Source organism: Nicotiana attenuata, chromosome 6 (genome assembly GCF_001879085.1).
Source record: "Nicotiana attenuata strain UT chromosome 6, NIATTr2, whole genome shotgun sequence".
Classification (NCBI taxonomy): Eukaryota; Viridiplantae; Streptophyta; class Magnoliopsida; order Solanales; family Solanaceae; genus Nicotiana; species Nicotiana attenuata.
The window spans coordinates 89,134,996-89,153,794 of record NC_031994.1 but is presented as its reverse complement, the minus strand read 5'-3'; the positions used below and the strand labels follow the sequence as shown (position 1 = coordinate 89,153,794).

Sequence of the window (18,799 nt, the reverse complement as noted above, 5' to 3'; positions counted from 1 at the left end):
CAGGGGCCCCCCGCCAAGAAGCTCCACGACCTGTCATCACAAGGAGTCGTATCAATAGATAATGGCAAATAGCCGAAGAGCGGTACAGAGGAAGACACTTACCGGATGAGACTTGGGTCCAAAACGTTTCACAAAAGCAGGTCAGTATCGGGTCTCCACTGCGTGAAGCAGTAAACGGGCTACCAGTCCCTTATACCGGCAATGGGACGGGGTGCACACCCCATAGCTGCAAAAAGAAGCCGCAGATAAATACTAAGTTGAACACAACAAAGAAAAAAGAGAGAGCAACCAAGTTGCGACACCTACGATTATCATTCCACCGCTCCGGGAATCTACCGGGGTCCGACACAATGTGTTCAGTTCTGACGAAAAAATAGTTATGCCAAAACTTACGGCTCGCCCGATCGTCAGTTCCGACCACCAACCCTTTGGTCCCACGGTGCCTCAAATGTACCATAGTACCCTTGTGAAAACTAGGGGAAAACAAGTGCAAGAGGTGGTGAATGTCAACTTCGTATCCCGCCAACTCCGCGTAGTTTGTCAACACCAAAAATATTTTATACGTGTACGGAGAAAGCTGCGCCGGGCAAACCTGGTAAAACCGACAAAATTCTTTCGCTAACGGGAAAAAGGGGAAGGAATGACCAATTACAAAGGGGTATTCGTAAAGAGAATAATACCCCGGTCTATGGACCTCCACGACGTCCCTCCCCCGCCGGAACCATCTGGACATGAGGAGGAATGCTATGCTTAGTGTAGAGGGCATCTATATGGGCCTGCTCGATTTCAGACACTACCGGAGTGGGAGTAGGAGCAGGATCTTTAAGAAAGTCACTTCGAGACATAGGGTGTCTCGATAACAACACATCTACAGTGAAAAAACTGTCCCCCTCCCCCGCCATCGTGTCCTCACCACCGGAAGGAAGTGCCATGGATAACGGGGTGGCGTCAGAAATCCCTTCACGTGACTGGTGTGTTCTAGGCATATTTATGGCAGAAGGTGTGTTAATAAAACAAAAGAGACCAAGAACAATGAACGGGAGAGAGGAAGTTAAGAAATCGCGAAAACAAAGCTAAAGATACGAGAAGGAATTACCAGAGGAGAAATGGCCAAGATTCCTCTCTTTTCTTGTCTTCTCTTTGGTCCCATTTTTTTGGTACTACTTTCTTTCAGATTCCTCTCAATGAAGACAAATATGTACTCTCGATAATCCACTATAGCCCTATTATAGCAGAATCTATTATCTATTGTCTGGTATCTATGCAGTTAATTGCAGCCTATAATTTATGGCTTTTAAGTTGGTCCGACCTCTTTTCAGAGGCGCACGAAGAAATTTTTGTAAGTGGTGTCGCATTAAAAAAATAAACAAACAAACAAATTACCGTAATGATACACATTAAATAATACAAATTCGAATTTGATTAAAAAATGAATTCAAGTATATTGGAGTACTACAACCCCACTTGACAAGTTTTCATTTCTTGAAATATATTTAGAATATCCTTATTAGAAATAATACTAAATACTACTTTTTCTACATATGACACTAAACAATCACTTAAAAACTTTCATTATTTGACTTTGCAAATTAATTTGGACCAACTTCATCGTCCCCTAAGAAAAAGATAGAAAGAAAACGTACCATGGAACATACTTAGAGGAAAAATATTGTTAATGGGAACACAAATTTTTGAACCCAGGACCTCTCCTAAAAGAGAGGAACGCTTGGCTAGGAGGGCTAGCGAGATGTATTTGTCAATTATTTCATTTTATCTTATTTAACAAGATATACTTTACATGTGAATTGTTCCGCGCAAAGCGGTGTCATGCTCCAAGGTGCATCCGCCCCTGCCTCTTCCGCTAGTTGAAAGACTCGAAAAGACCTAATTAATATGAGTTTTCTTGTGAGTGAGTTCGTAGGTGCTTTTTAAGTCAAGTGTAGCAAATGCATTCTTGTTGGATCATCTTCTGGAATAGAATAAGGGTAGAAAATGAGTGATGGTTTCTTGGAATTATTATAGTCTGAATACTCATAAGGTTGTCATTTATTTGGAGAAAAGGTCTGAACCTACATATAGATAATGAAGAGAGGCAATGATCTTCCTCTTAATCGCGCTTTTTGCATGCATGTTGGTGAAATTTAATCAACAATTTCACAGCACTATAAACAGAAGCAATCTTCTAGGAATTAGCTCAATCACATGCAAATATCAATCAATCAATTGTATCCATTTTGTTTAATTAAGTATCATTTCATAGTGTTCAGAAGATTCATATAGTTTGAGTATTAATTGTAATTCTTCTCTTTTATCGAAGTTCAGGACCAGATATTGTTTGCAAAACTCATATAAGTGGAGCTTTGCTAACGCCATACAACAAGTAATGGGAAGAGCACTAACCACTGTTGATATGAAAAGTATATATTGTGGGCAACTTAGAGGTAAATACCACTCATATGAAATGATGTACATCTATATATATCCCACCAACGAAGAATGTACAATTTTTCTCATATGTGGATGTATTCCTTGTTAAGAAATAAAGTCATGAATCCTGAGTTGGCACTCCCCCTTCATTTGGGACCAACTTCCTCCTTTTTTCCCTACTTACAATTTAGGTCCATATTTTTTTTAAAGAACACCTAAAAAAAATATATCTTATAGGAGTAGCTTTAATTACAAGAGCATTTCTTTTAACTCTCCTTAAATGTCTATTTTGATCAACACTCCACTACTGGGAACACTAGTAACCGAGAAAAAAAAAGTTTATTTTACTAAAACGTCAAGTATTTTAAGACACATCCAATTTGTCAAAATAACTACTCCCTCTATCTCAATTATATGACACATTTGCTTTTTTAGTATGTCCTAAGACTAAGAACAGTGTCACCCTTAGCCACATAAATATCCCAAACTTGTTTTATATACCATATATTTCTAATGGTGCCATATAAATTGAGACAGAAAAAATAATATTTAAAATTGGAGGGAGTAGTAAAAAAGATTAAACTCGGTTTGTAGCAACTGAAATTTGAACTCATTCACGATAATCCAAATTGTGATCCTGGCTGATAAGGTTTCTTGACAAATCTAGCCTTATGTTAAAAAATGCAGGCAAACTACATATATACGTATTTAGTGACTTAAACTTTTGAATCCATCTTGCATTTGAGCTGGGAACTTGGGAGATAGTATATTGGAAACTAGAGGATCAGAATCTAGATTAGGAGTTAGTTATTATTGGGACCCAAATATAATTACTAGAAGTTAGGGGGTCTTTTTATTATTTTGTTTCCTCAGTTAGTTGTATATAACTGATTCTGTGGCACAGTACATGTAGTTGGAAAATTTCCGAATTCCTTCTTCTTCTTCTTCCTCACGTGTGCAGAGCTCTCTAATGGCAGTTTCTAATATGGTATCAGAGCCATAGAGATCGATCCGTGAGATTGTGGAATTTCTCCAACTAATCAACAACTTAGGTCAATTCATCTTCTCATTTGCTAATTTGAATCAATTTCTAGTTTTTGATATTCTGCATAAGCATCAATGGCGCCAGAAACACCAGTGAAAATCGACCACACTCATCCACTTTTCCTCCAGCCTTTAGATACGCCTGGATTGGTTCTAATTCCAATTCAACTCATAGGATCGGAGAACTATAGATTGTGGAGTAGATCGATGCGTCTTGCTCTCAAGGATAAACGGAAGTTAGGGTTTGTAACAGGAGCGTATGCAAAGGATTCATTCGAGGAAAATCTCCATGAAGAATGGGAAACTTGCAATGCGATAGTGCACAACTGGATTATGTACTCTGTTTCGAAAGATCTGCTTAGTGGTATCATCTATGCATCAGATGCACATGCAGTTTGGGAAGATCTACAGGAGCAATTTGATAATGTAAATCGAGTTCGGATTTTTCAGTTACACAGATCGATTTCGAGACTATCTCAAAGAGCAGATTCTGTAGCTGTATATTTCACCAAATTGAAGGAGCTGTGGGCTGAGTATGATGTTTGGTGCCATATCCGACTGTGGTTGTCCAAAATCTAAAGAACACATGACTCATTTACATCAACAAAGACTTATGCAGTTCTTAGATGGACTGAATGATACATATGATCAAGCTCGTAGACAAATTTTAATGAAGACAACTGAACCCACACTTAATCAGGCATATGCACTTATAACACAAGATGAGAGTCAGCAATATGCAGGAGGTGGAGTTCCAGGTCATAAGTCGGATCCCTTAGCAATGCAAGCAGGCAGAGGTCAAGGATTTCGTGGAAGGAAACAATTTATGCAATGTGAGCATTGTCATATGAGAGGACACACAAAAGAAAATTGTTATAAAATAGTAGGATACCCTGAAGATTTCAGAAGGAGGAAAACATACCATTCTAAGGGGATTCTAACAACTACAAATCATGTGGAAGGTTCTGTGAGTCATGAAGAAGGAAACATGGCTCAGAGTTCACAAGGAACATCAGACACATCACATGCTAGAGGGGGAGACCACTTCTTTACAGAAGCACAATATCAGCAGATTCTAGATTTATTGAGAGACTCACCACCAAATGACATAAAGGCACAGAATACCACTTCTTTACAGAAGCACAATATCAGCAGATTCTAGATTTATTGAGAGACTCACCACCAAATGACATAAAGGCACAGAATCAGGCAACAACTGCAGGTATAATCACTGCATTATCTTCTAGTGTGCATATCTCAAACAAAAGGAATGATGATTGGATTATAGACTCAGGAGCAACACATCACATTTCATCTACCTTAGATTTAAGAATGATGTAAGAAGAGTAGATGACAACATACAAGATAAGGTGAAATTGCCAAATGGTGTCACTACAAAAATTAAACATGTGGGGAGTTCATATTTGTCAGATGTTGATAAGCTAGGGAATGTACTACATGTTCCTGACTTTAAGTTTAATCTAATGTCAGTGTCCAAGTTAACTAGAGATCTAAAATGTGCTGCCATATTTCTCCCCACACTGTGTGTGTTTTAGGACCTTTACAATGGCAGGGTGAAGGCCATTGGTAAAGAGAATGAAGGTTTGTACATTCTGAAAAGAAGAGGAATCAAGCTTTTAGCAGCAAATGTGGATGTAAGAGGTTCAAGTGCTGAAACAACTCACTTGTGGCATGAGAGATTAGGCCATGCTTCTGTTCCTGTAATGCAGCATGTTCCTTTTTTGCATAATAAAGTAGATGATAATATGCAGAATAAGTGTACTGTTTGTCCTTTAGCTAAATAGTCTAGATTGAGCTTTCCTAACAGTGAGACAAGGAGTGCTAGAGTTTTTGATTTAGTTCACTTGGATGTTTGAGGACCATATAAGAAGAGCACTCATGATAGAAAATACATACTTTCTTACAGTTGTAGATGATTTCTCTAGAGCTACTTGGATTTTCTTGACGCAGTATAAGAGTGAAACTATTGTTTTTCTGAAACAATTCATATCCATGGTCAAGACACAATTTGATACTTGTGTTAAAGTTGTGAGAACAGATAATGGGAAAGAATTTTTCAATACACAGTGGAATGAGTTCTTGCTATCTCAGGGAATCATTCACCAAAGTAGTTGTGTCTATACATCCCAGCAGAATGGAGTAGCTGAAAGGAAACATAGACATATACTAAATACTGCCGGGGCATTGAAATTTCAAGGCCATATTCCAGATATGTTTTGAGGGGGAATGTGTACAAACTGCTGTTTACTTGATTAATAGACTGCCGGATACTAAATGGGAAAAGCCCTTATGGAATGCTGTATGGTAGAGAGCCCTCAATAGCACATTTAAGGGTTTTTGGATGCTTGTGCTATGCCACAAATCTGACCCAAGATGATAAATTTGGTGCAAGGGATAGACAGGCTGTTCATATGAGGTATTCAACTACACAGAAGGGCTATAGATTGTATGATTTAACTACTTGAACCTTCTTCATTAGCAGGGATGTATCCTTTAGGGAGAATGAGTTTCCGTTTAGGAAAATGACACAACATTCATTTACAACCAATGACTTTAGTTCTAGTTTCTTGGAGATAATTGATGTGCAGGGTCAACCAGATGAACTACCAGCAGGTTCCAATCTTGGGGAATCATTTTAGGTTCCTCCTGCTGCAGACATAGGTACCAGTTCACCATCAGAGGATGGGAACATTGGATTGAGTACTGAAACATCAGCAGCAGAAGTTCTGGAAGAACCACCAGAGTCATTTGAAAATCATGATGCTGCTGTGCTGGAGAGTGTTGAAGATACAGCTGCTGTTTCACTTACTCAAGATGGTGTCAATGAAGATATTCAACATGGGGAAGACACACTTAGACTCAACCTGTTTCCAATGTACCAACTAGACAGTCTCTAAGGGCAAAGAATCCACCTATATGGCAAAGAGACTATGTGGTGCAGCCACAGAAGCCCTCACAATGCAAGTATCCAATCTCAAACTTCCTATCCTATGAGAAGATGTCATCAAAATATAGAAGCTATGTTTCAGCTTTCTCAATCTTGAAGGAGCCTTATAACTTCAAGGAAGCTGTAAAGGATGAGAGATGGATCACGGCCATGAAGCAGGAGATACAAGCACTAGAAGATAATAAGACTTGGGAGGTTGTTGACTTGCCACCAAGTAAAACCCCCATTGGATCCAAGTGGGTGTACAAAATAAAGTACCAAGCAGATGGAGAAGTTGAAAGATTCAAGGCACGATTAGTGGCAAAAAGATACAATCAATAAGAGGAATTGGACTATCATGAGACATTTTCACCAGTTGCAAAGATGGTAACTGTCAGATCTGTGATAGCACTTGCAGCTGCAAAAGATTGGTCTCTATATCAAATGGATGTCTTTAATGCTTTTCTTCAAGGAGACTTGTTTGAAGAAGTCTATATGGGTTTACCACAGGGGTTTCAAAGGCAGGGGGAGCAAAAGGTCTTCAAGCTGAATAAGTCCCTATATGGTCTCAAGCAAGCATCTAAGCAATGGAATTTGAAACTCACAGAAGCATCGGTGGGAGCAGGCTTTATACAAAGCACTCATGACTACTCTATGTTCACTAAGAGGGCTGGCAAGGATATTGTCATCATCCTCATCTATGTTGATGACTTGCTATTAACTGGAAGCAATAAGGATTTAATTGATGAAGCTAAAGCAGCTTTGCATCAGCAATTCAAACTCAAGGACCTAGGGAACTGAGGTATTTCCTAGGGATTGAGGTGTTGAGATCTAATCATGGAATATTACTTAATCAAAGGAAATACTGTTTAGAGTTGATTTCTGAATTGGGCTTAAGTGGAGCCAAGCCAGCTTTGACACCAATTGAAGTCAATCAGAAGCTTACAAGTGTGGAATATGACAGAGCTATTGGTATACAAGATAAAGATCCCTTGGCAGATGCGAACAAGTATCAAAAACTGATTGGGAAACTGCTCTACCTGGCAGTCACTCGACCAGATATCAGCTATGCAGTCCAGACCTTGAGTCAATTTATGCAACTGCCTTAGAAGTCACACATGGAGGTTGCTTTTAGAGTAGTGAGGTATTTGAAGGCTACACCAGGAATGGGAGTTTTATTGAAGCGAGGGAATGTAGATACATTGATAGTTTTTTGTGATTCCGACTGGGCAGCTTGCCCAATGACACGAAGCTCTGTTAGTGGATATACAGTCAAGCTTGGTGAATCATTGATCTCATGGAAATCAAAGAAACAATACACTGTTTCACGAAGCAGCGCTGAAGCAGAATATCGTAGCATGGCATCAGCAGTCTCAGAAATAGTGTGGCTATTGGGGTTATTTTCAAAATTAGGAGTGCAAGTTTTTAAGCCTGTTACACTATTCTGTGACAACAAAGTAGCAATGCAAATAGCTGAAAACCCCATTTTTCATGAACGTACAAACACATCGAGATAGATTGTCATTTTGTTCGTGAACGTATCAAGGATGGCACCTTGGTTACACAATATGTTTCTACAAAAGATCAACAAGCAGATCTCTTCACCAAAGGGCTTTCATCTGTGCAACATAATTTTTTACTCAACAAGCTGGGAGTGTTGAATATTCTCCACCCTCCAGCTTGAAGGGGAGTATTGGAAATTAAAGGATTAGAAGCTAGATTAGGAGTTAGTTATTATTGCGACCCAAATGTAATTACTAGAAGTTAGGGGGTCTTTTTATTATTTTGTTTCCTTAGTTAATTGTATATAACTGATTCTGTGGCACAGTAAATATAGTTGGAAAATTTCCCAATTCCTTCTTCTTTCTTCCTCACTTGTGCAGAGCTCTCTAATGGCAGTTTCTAATATAGTATAAAGCCCAAACCCCAAAGTGGAGCTATTATTATTACTTAATAGAGAAAAAGGAGAATAAACTCACACTTCCTTTCTTAGGCATGTCATCCAAATCCAGGCTCTAATTATGCTATATGCTCTCTCCTCTATCTTCTCTTATTAAAACCATCATTAAGGCAGATCACGAACTTCAATTTTATGTGTCCAACTTTTAACATTGAGCCCTTTATATTTTTAGAATTATGGATTCACTTTCTTAATGATTTTTTACACATAAATTTATGCTTTACCTTAAAAGTCATGAGTTCAATTTACTATGATGCTACATTTGCCACTGTCAAATCCAGCCCCATTTCATGTCTACATTATCATTTCTTCCCTTCCCATTTTTCCTTCACCACTCATGAGCAAATGCTCTTTCTCGCTCTCTATCCCTTTCTTGAAAATGTACGTGAATACATGTGCTGGTAGGAGGGTATTTTGCAAAATTAATTGAGATGTGTGCAAGTTGGTTCCGATTATCTAAAAAAAAATTTGAACAAATTAATTAAGCTCTTGTCCCTACTCCCCATTATACTCTCTCTCTTGAAGCTTTTGGCTCTTCCAAAGCAGACAATAAGAAGACTGAATTATCATTTACTCTCTTCCCCCCTTGTTTTCATCTTACTACTGCTAGGCAAAGACTCACTCTCCTCTCTTTTGCTCAGTTCTTTCAGTTAAACAGTACAAATAATAATATATACTCCTGACATGGATAAATATAACTACTACACTCGACATTCTTGTAGCCCTTCCACACTTCTTGACTCTATTTACCACTCCATTGACCAACCACAACATCTTCAAAAGCATTATAAGGCAACTGAAAAAATTATTCTGCAGCTGATTCTGAGAAGAATTCAAGCTCCTCAAGTTGTGGCTCTTCTGCTTGTTATAATGGTCTTAATAATAGGCCTAAACCTATTAGAACTACCATTTCAACTGACCAATATTGTCCCAAAGACCTCAGCTTTTATGGTGAGTATTTATTTCCATCTATAATCACAACCATTTTATTCTGTTGAATAGTAGTAAGTCAAAGTTTGCTAGAGTAGTCTGTCTTTCACAATTTGTTAGTCCAAATAAGGATAATGTAGGCAGAATCAGATTCAGAATTTGAACGAGTTCATCACAACTCATTTAAAGTACCGGGTACGAAATATATTGTTTGTTTTTATTTAGTAAACTTTTTAACCATATACAGGGCCTGAAACCAAAAATATTGAGTCTTTATGAACCTATAACTTGTATACTAATATGTCAGCCAGGGGCTATGTTGGATTAAGGGTGATCAATTGACCACCATTCGTCGAAAAATTATATTGTGTATATAAGTATAGGTTTTAAAGGTATATAACATATATTGTACACCCTTTGTCAGAGAATTTTTTTCTCTTCCTTCAAGTCTGAATACCCATAGAAAAATTTCTGGATTCGCCACTGATGTTAGTCCTGATAATAGGTGCGTGCTTAAATTATGTTAGTATTTGAGGATTATTGGAATAGGCTGTAAGCTTAGAAATATGCATTTTCACTATATTGTTTTTTTTATGGCAATATTAAGTTAGTTTTCAGTTTTTTCTCCATTCTCTTCACATTTCTTTCTATTGTTCATATACTCTATTTTCAGTTTTTTCTCCATTCTCTTAACATTTACTTCCCATTGTTCATATATAATCTATTTAATGTTTCAACAGATTTTTCTCTAGCAAAGGAAAAGGCTAAACATCATGAAGATGGATTTGTGAAGACAAAATCAAGAGCTTTGAAAATTTACGGAAATTTAAAGAAAGTTAAGCAGCCAATTTCTCCGGGAGGTAGGCTATCAAGTTTCTTAAACTCACCTTTTACAAATTCAAAAAAATCAAAAATTTCCTCAAATTCTAGAGGGTATGAAAATGAGGAGAGAAAATTAAAGTCTACAAATACATCAACTTGTTCTTCAGCTTCTTCATGTTATTAATCTGTATTGCTGTAAATAAATAAAACAATAATCTTTCTGAAAACAGAAACAGAAAGTTAGTAGAAATAAATTTTGAAAACAGTATTTGAACTTCAAAATAAATTTTGAAAACGGTATAGGAACAAATCGAGCCCACTGAATACACAGTGTTTCCTTAAGGAAATTATTCCCCTCAAGTACCCCGGGTTCTGGAATATATCCTCCCAGGATAGAACGATTTAACTCACCGGAGTATTGGTACCAAAAACACCGATGAACAATGAACCACTCGAAGGCTGTAAAACACACTGAAATTTTTGTGCAGAAGAAGAAGAAGATTATCAGAAAATTTCGTAAGTAAATATTCTGGGATTTGAAGGAATATTTATAGCCAATTTGGTACTGTTTCTGAAAAGGTTTGCAACCTTTCAGAACAGCCATAGCTGTTGGAACAGGTTTGACACTGTTTCAGAACAGCCATAGCTGTTGGAAATATTGCGGGAAAATTGAAACGGATTTAAAATAATCCGGGAAAGAAAACGGGCCGAACCGGACCGGGTCGCGGGTCATGGGTTATTCCGGATTGAATTTTTATTAATTAATTTAATTAATTAATTAAATATTTAAAAAGAATTTTGTCCAAAAAGATTAATCAATCAATCTTTCACCGAAGCCGAGCCGAGCCGAGCGAGCGACGAGGACGACGACGACGACGCGAGGCTTGCCTTCTTCTTAACTCTTTAAGAGCTAAAAGATGAGCTTCTCTATATATACACAAAGATTTTCTTTCCTTCTACCAATGAGGGACAAAGTGCATTAGTAAAATGAACTCAATCAAAATTTCACTTCCCTCCATTTCTTTTCCCACCATTTTCCATTCACACCTCTTTTGTTATTAATAAATAATAACAAATCCCAACAATCCCCCACATGAATGGGGAATGACTATAAACTTAAAGGAATGCACGGACGTGTGTGTGTTTTACATGCAAGAATTAATTGCATCTGGATAAGTAGGTTTCCCTTTGAACTTTTCGTAGTGAACTTATATCGGATATACTCGGTCAATCGGTAGATTTGATATCTTTGAACCGTCGAGCTTTGTTGTTTACCTAGACAACATAAGTCACATAATCAATCCTTAACCATCTATGGTTCTCACGGTTGTGTTCGTTTCAGCTATGAACACCGCCTGGTTTTATGAGTGCTTAGAGAATGGGCCTTACTTTCATTCTTCTTGAAGCGGCTTACACTTCACACTCACATAGGTGATTCCTAAACGTGTAATCCTAAAGACACACTATCTGGTCATATCCTGCTAGACTTAGCAAATCATTAAAAAACTTTAAGCTTTATTGGCTCATCAAAAAGCCTTAATGTTTTACCTCGTTTTTTTGAACATTGTCTTCATCACGGGAATGGTTTGAGTTATTTGACAATGTTGAACCGTCATTCATAACTTTGTTTGATCTCTTTGAACCTAGCTCTTGGGATCTCCAGTCTGCTAGGTAGAGTTACTGCCATGATGACATGTCCTAGGCCTTTAACCCCATTCCCTTTCTTTCAACTGCCTCTCTAGATAGGCCTTTTGTAAGTGTATCCGACAAGTTATCTCTTGACTTTACGTAGTCAATTGTGATAGCACCACTAGAGAGTAGTTTTCTAATGGTATTGTGTCTCCGTCGAATATGACGAGATTTTCCGTTATACATAACGCTCCCTGCCCTACCTATTGCCGCTTGACTATCACAATGTATACAAATATGTGCCAAAGGCTTGGGCCAAAATGGAATATCTTCCAAGAAATTCCGGAGCCATTCAGCTTCTTCATCGGCCTTATCTAAAGCTATGAATTCAGATTCCATTGTAGAATGGGCGATGCACGTTTGTTTGGATGATTTCCAAGACACTGCTCCACTCCCAATTGTGAAAACATATCCACTCGTGGATTTAACTTCAGATGATCCGGTGATCCAATTCGCATCACTATATCCCTCGATCACGGAAGGATATTTGTTATAATGCAAAGCATAATTTTGGGTATGTTTCAGATACCCCAAAACTCGTTTCATTACCATCCAATGTATTTGATTGGGATTACTTGTAAACCGACTCAGTTTGCTAATGCACATGCTATATCTGGTCGCGTATAATTCATGATATACATCAAACTTCTTAATACTCTTGCATAGTCCCGTTGTGAGTCACTTCCACCTTTATTCTTTTGAAGTGCATAACTCACATCAATTGGAGTCTTGGCAATTTTGAAATCCAAATACTTGAACTTGTCAAGTACCTTTTCAATGTAGTGAGGCTGTGATAATGCTAGACCTTGTGGAGTCTTGTGAATTCTGATTCCTAAGATCACATCAGCAACTCCTAAGTCTTTCATGTCGAATTTGCTAGCCAACATGCGCATTGTAGCATTTATATCTGCCATACTTTTGCTTATTATCAACATGTCATCAACATATAAACAAACAAGGACTTCATGACCTGGAGTATTTTTTAATGTAAACACATTTGTCACACTCGTTGATTTTAAATCCATTTGCCAACATTGTTTGGTCAAATTTTGCATGCCATTGTTTGGGTGCTTGTTTAGGTCCATAAAGCGACTTAACAAGTTTGCACACTTTCTTTTCTTTACCAGGAAACCACAAAACCCTCAGGTTGTTCCATGTAAATTTATTACTCCAATTCTCCATTTAAGAAAGCTATTTTAACATCCATTTGATGGATTTCAAGACCATACACGGCCGCTAGTGCCACTAACACCCTAATAGATGTTATCCTTGTTACTGACGAGTAAGTCTCAAAGTAATCAAGACCTTCCTTTTGTCTATTACCTTTGACAACAAGTCTTGCCTTATATTTGTCAATAGTGCCACCAGCTTTAATTTTTCGTTTAAAGATCCATTTCGAACCTAAAGGCTTATTTCCTGGAGGAAGATCAACCAATTCCCATGTATGGTTATCCAAAATTGATTGAATCTCACTATTGACTGCCTCTTTCCAAAATGCTGAATCAGAAGACGGCATAGCTGCTTTAAAAGTTTGAGGCTCATTTTCAAGCAAGAATGTCACAAAATCTGGTCCAAAGGAAGTAGGTGTTCTTTGACGTTTGCTATGCCTTGGATCTTCTATACTTGGAGTATTTTCTTTTGGTTCTTCCCGAGGTCGTTTAGGTCTTTCACCTAACGACTCGCATTCAGTTTTATACGGATAGATGCTTTCAAAGAATTCAGCATCATCTGATTCCATTACCGTATTAACATGAATCTCGGGATTATCGATTTATGAACCAAAAACCGACATGCTTTACTGTTTGTAGCATATCCAATGAAAACAGAATCTACTATTTTTGGTCCGATTTTAACCCTTTTAGGTAAAGGAACTTGTACCTTTGCTAGACACCCCCACACTTTGCAATATTTCACGTTGGGTTTTCTTCCTTTCCATTTTTCATATGGAATAGATTGCGTTTTGCTGTGGGTACTCTGTTGAGTATTCGGTTAGCTGTAAGGAGAGCTTCCCCCCTACAAACTCTACGGTAATTAGAACTTATTAATAAAGAATTCATCATTTCTTTAATGTCCGTTTTTTCCTTTCCGCAATTCCGTTGGATTGAGCTGTGTAAGGTGCAGTAGTTTGATGGATAATTCCATATTCCGAACATATTTCTGCAAACAGAGATTCATATTCTCCACCTCTATCACTTCTAATCATTTTGATCTTTTTATTCAATTGATTCTCCACTTCATTCTTGTATTGCTTAAATGTTTCAATTGCTTCATCCTTACTATTAAGCAAATAAACATAACAATATCTAGTGTAATCGTCAATAAAAGTAATAAAATACTTTTTTTCCACCTCGAGATGGTGTCGACTTCATATCGCAAATGTCAGTATGAATTAAGTCTAAAGGATTTAAATTCCTTTCAACAGACTTATAAGGATGTTTTACAAACTTAGATTCAACACATATTTGACATTTGGATTTATTACACTCGAATTTAGGCAATACTTCTAAATTAATTAACTTCCGCAAGGTTTTATAATTGACATGTCCTAAACGAATATGCCATAAATCATTTGACTCCAATAAATAAGAAGAAGCTGAAATTTTATTCATACTGTCAACAACCATTACATTGAGTTTGAAAAGGCCCTCCTTGAGGTAGCCTTTTTTCCAACATACATTTCGTTCTTGCTTACAAAAACTTTATCAGAAACAAATACACATTTGAATCCATTCTTTACAAGTAAAGAAGTAGAAAGTAAATTCTTCCTAATAGTAGGAACATGAAGAACGTTGTTGAGCGTTAACACCTTGCCGGAAGTCATCTTCAAGAATATCTTCCCTAACCTTCAATCTTGGCTGTTGCATTATTTCCCATGGAAATTTCTTCTTCGGGACCAGCAGTAGAGTAAGTCTCAAATGCTTCTTTGACAGCACAAACATGTCGAGTGGCTCCAGAGTCAATCCACCACTCCTTCGGATTTCCAACTAGGTTGTATTCCGAAAGCATTGCACAAAGATCATCAATGTCATCATTCTTCTCCACTATGTTGGCTTGTCCCTTCTTATTATCCTTTTTCTAGAGACGACAATCAGGGCTTTTGTGACCAACTTTTCCACAATTGTAACAGCTGCCCTTGAATTTCTTTTTGTTCTGCTCCTTAGTTTGTCCAGAAGACCTCTTCCTCTTCTTACTTTTTGGAGCAGTCTCCTCAACGATATTAGCTCCCATGATCGTTGAATTTCCACAAGACTTCTTCTCGGCTGTTTGGTTGTCTTCCTCGATCTTTAGACGTATCACAAGATCTTCCAACTTTATTTCTTTGCGCTTGTGCTTAAGATAGTTCTTGAAATCTCTCCACGAAGGAGGCAATTTTTCAATCATAGCAGCCACTTGAAATGCTTCATTCACGACCATACCTTCAGCAATAAGGTTGGGAAAAATAAGTTGAAGCTCCTGAACTTGGGTTCCCACAGTTTTGTTGTCTATCATTTTATAGTCTAGAAACTTGACAACCACGAACTTCTTCAAGCATGCATCTTCCGTCTTGTACTTCTTCTCAAGTGCGTCCCATAATTCTTTCTAAGTATTCGTCGCACTGTTTACATTGTACAAGTCATCCTCTAAAGCACTTAAGATATAGCCTTTGCAAAGAAAATCTGCCTGCATCCACGCCTCAATAACCATGAACTTTTCATTGTCCGGCATGTCCGCAGCAGGCACTGGAGGCTCTTCACTAGTGAATTTCTGCATACCAAGTGTGGTAAGCCAGAAGAATACCCTTTGCTGCCATCCTTTGAAGTTGGCTCCAGAAAATTTCCCCGGTTTCTTGGCCGGAGGAACAACGGTGCAGCTTGACGAGGCTATCGTCGTTGCACCAACAGTCCTAGAAGGATTTCCGTTATCAATTGTCATTTCTCATTGTCAACAATAGAAGAGTTCAATTAATGGCAAAACCAGAACAATAAACAATACTGTAATCAATAAACAGTACGTAATAAAAAATCAAAGTTTTTATATATAGTTTTACAGAAAAACGATGAAGTTTTTATGTTCTTCAAATCGTTTTCTGAATTTCAATATTCTGATGAATATTTTATATCTTCAAATCAGAATAGTAAAATTCAGACGGAGTAAAAAACCACACAGGTTTTAATCTCCAGAAAGAGAATACAGAATATAATAAAACTAATTTCCTTAAGATTGTTATTAATTTGTATTGCTGTAAATAAATAAAACAATAATCTTTCTGAAAACAGAAACAGAAAGTTAGTAGAAATAAATTCTGAAAACAATATTTGAACTTCAAAATAAATTTTAAAAACGGTATAGGAACAAATCGAGCCCACTGAATACACAATGTGTCCTTAAGGAAATTATTCCCCTCAAGTACCCGAGGTTCTGGAATATATCCTCCCAGGATATAAAGATTTAACTCATCGGAGTATTGGTACCAAAAACGCCGATGAACAGCGAACCACTCGAAGGCTGTAAAACACACTGGAATTTTTATGGAGAAGAAGAAGAAGATTATCAGAAAATTTCTTAAGTAAATATTCTGGGATTTGAAGGAATATTTATAGCCAATTTGGTACTGTTTCTGAAAAGGTTTGCAACCTTTCAGAACAGCCATAGCTGTTGGAACAGGTTTGACACTGTTTCAGAACAGCCATAGCTGTTGGTAATATTGCGGGAAAATTAAAATGGATTTAAAGTAATCCGGGAAAGAAAACGGGCCGAACCGGACCGGATCGCGGGTCATGGGTTATTCCGGATTGAATTTTCGTTAATTAATTTAATTAATTAATTAAATATTTAAAAAGAATTTTGTCCAAAAGCCGAAGCCGAGCGACGACAACGACGCGAGGCTTGCCTTTTTCTTAACTCTTTAAGAGCTAAAAGATGAGTTTCTCTATATATACACAAAGATTTTCTTTCCTTCTACCAATGAGGGACAAAGTGCATTAGTAAAATGAACTCATTCAAAATTTCACTTCTCTCCATTTCTTTTTCCACCATTTTCCATTCACACCTGTTTTGTTATTAATAAATAATACTAACAAAACCCAACACTTCATACTCTTGATCATGTTTAAGCAATAATAATAATATTACTACTCCATCTTCAACAAGCAAAAGGTCAGTCAAATTCTACTCATTGAGTAGTGTAATTGTAGACGATCAAGATTGTCACAAGAATAATTTGTGCGTGGACAAACAAAAAAATTTGGAGAAAAATCATCGAGTGGAGGAGGCATCTGTTAGAGAGTTGCGACGAAACTGTCAGTATAGTTTAACACGTGATTAATTTGATAATGATAATGAGGAGGAAGAATATGATGAAGATGAAGATGCAAGTTGTGCTACTTCTCATCTATTTGAGCTTGATAATCTTTCTTCCATTAGAATGGAATTGCCTGTCTATGAAACAACAAAACTATGCTACTAATCGAGCCATTAATTGCAAATGGTAATTTGCTCTTTGTAATTCTTAATAGATTTAGAAAATTCTAGTGCTATTGTTATTATATATAGTTGTGATTGGTTTTGGAGTTTACAGCAAGAGTATTTGTGACCTACTATACTTTCTTTTTTTCAAATCAAAATTCGTAATGTCCTCTCGTTTTCTATTTTTCCTTATTATTCTTTATACCAACAACAACAAATCCAGTATAATCTTATATGTGAGGTCTGGGAAGGTAGTGTGTATGTATGCCTCACCCCTATCGGCTACCTTGAAAAGGCAGAGAGATTCTTTATGGTAGATCTTCGGCCCAAGAAAAAATGAAAAAATATTAACAACAAGCAGTAACACCAACATGAAAACCGAAGCGAAAGAAACAACAAATAACAAAAACAACAAGAAAAAATTCCAGTGAAAACTGTGACATCCCAAAAGTGTGTATGCAATGGCGGGGCTACTTATTAGCAAGCTAAGGGGAGTCAAGTGACCCCTCTTCGTCGAAAAATTGCACTGCATAGATAGGTTAAATTTTTATTAGTTATTTATATATACTATATGTTGACTCCCCTTGATTTCTTCGCATACTTACTTATTTCTATTTTGACTCCCCTTAATGAAAATTCTGGCTCCGCCACTATGTGTACGCAAATCTCACCCCTACCCTGGGGAGGTAGAGATGTTTCCGAAAGACACTCATTTCAAGCGGATGAATGAAAACAATCAAATAACAACGACAATAGCCGGAAAAATGATAACAAGAATATAAGAACTAAAAAAAAAAAAATAGACGGAGGAAAGGAAAGAAACACCAAATAATAATAGAAATATACGAATAAGAAAATATAAGACTATTCTTTGCACTAATGCACAAAAAATAGTTACACAATTTGGCAAATTATAAAGTAATTATATATAAATTTTTCGATAAACACTAATTGCTATCGTCATGAATTTGGGAAGTATATGCTATAATAGATTAAACTACACTAATAATAGTGCAATTTTTTTTATACTTTCAGTTTATGTAAATTAAGTGATTATTTTATTTTTGTTTATTTATTTATTTGCTTGTTTGCTAAGGTCAGTAATTAAAAAAATGGTAGATTAGCAAAGAAAGATCAAAGAAAAAAAGAGAATGATCGTTTTCACACGCGAACTAAGATCATCATGAGGTAAAAGCAATGCAAAGGGGCAAAGACAAATTTTCTTCATTTTTCATCCTTCAATTCTCAATCAAGAAAGAGATAGGCTTTCGCTTTCATTGCTTTTTCTTGGTTTCATATATATATATATATATATATATATATATATATATATATATATGAGATTTCAAAATGGTGCTAGCATTTACTCCCTCCATCCGAATATATATTAGCTGTCACTCTATGCTTCTTGAAAGTTAATTTAACTATTATTCAAAGCTAAGTTGGATCATCATTTTCATATGTTAAAATTAAGATATTTAAAAATTCTAAGAAAAATATAAATTATAATTTTTCTCATGTTAATATGAAAGAAA

At 36.7% G+C, this 18,799-nt stretch overlaps 1 protein-coding gene across 1 annotated transcript; it reads left to right on the top strand.

Moving 5' to 3' along the window:
• On the top strand, nt 4,058-6,389 carry LOC109228085. Its single transcript, XM_019393265.1, has 6 exons — nt 4,058-4,585; nt 5,028-5,255; nt 5,443-5,599; nt 5,752-5,908; nt 5,975-6,105; nt 6,148-6,389. The coding sequence occupies exons 1-6, from the start codon at nt 4,058-4,060 to the stop codon at nt 6,387-6,389; spliced, it is 1,443 nt and encodes a 480-aa protein (XP_019248810.1).

Coding starts and splice junctions, on each gene's coding strand:
- LOC109228085 (XM_019393265.1), top strand. CDS start 4,058: ATGACTCATTTACATCAACAAAGACTTATGCAGTTCTTAGATGGACTG. Junction 5,909..5,974: donor AGACAGGCTGTTCATATGAG/GTATTCAACTAC, acceptor CTTCATTAGCAG/GGATGTATCCTTTAGGGAGA. Junction 6,106..6,147: donor ACCAGATGAACTACCAGCAG/GTTCCAATCTTG, acceptor CTCCTGCTGCAG/ACATAGGTACCAGTTCACCA.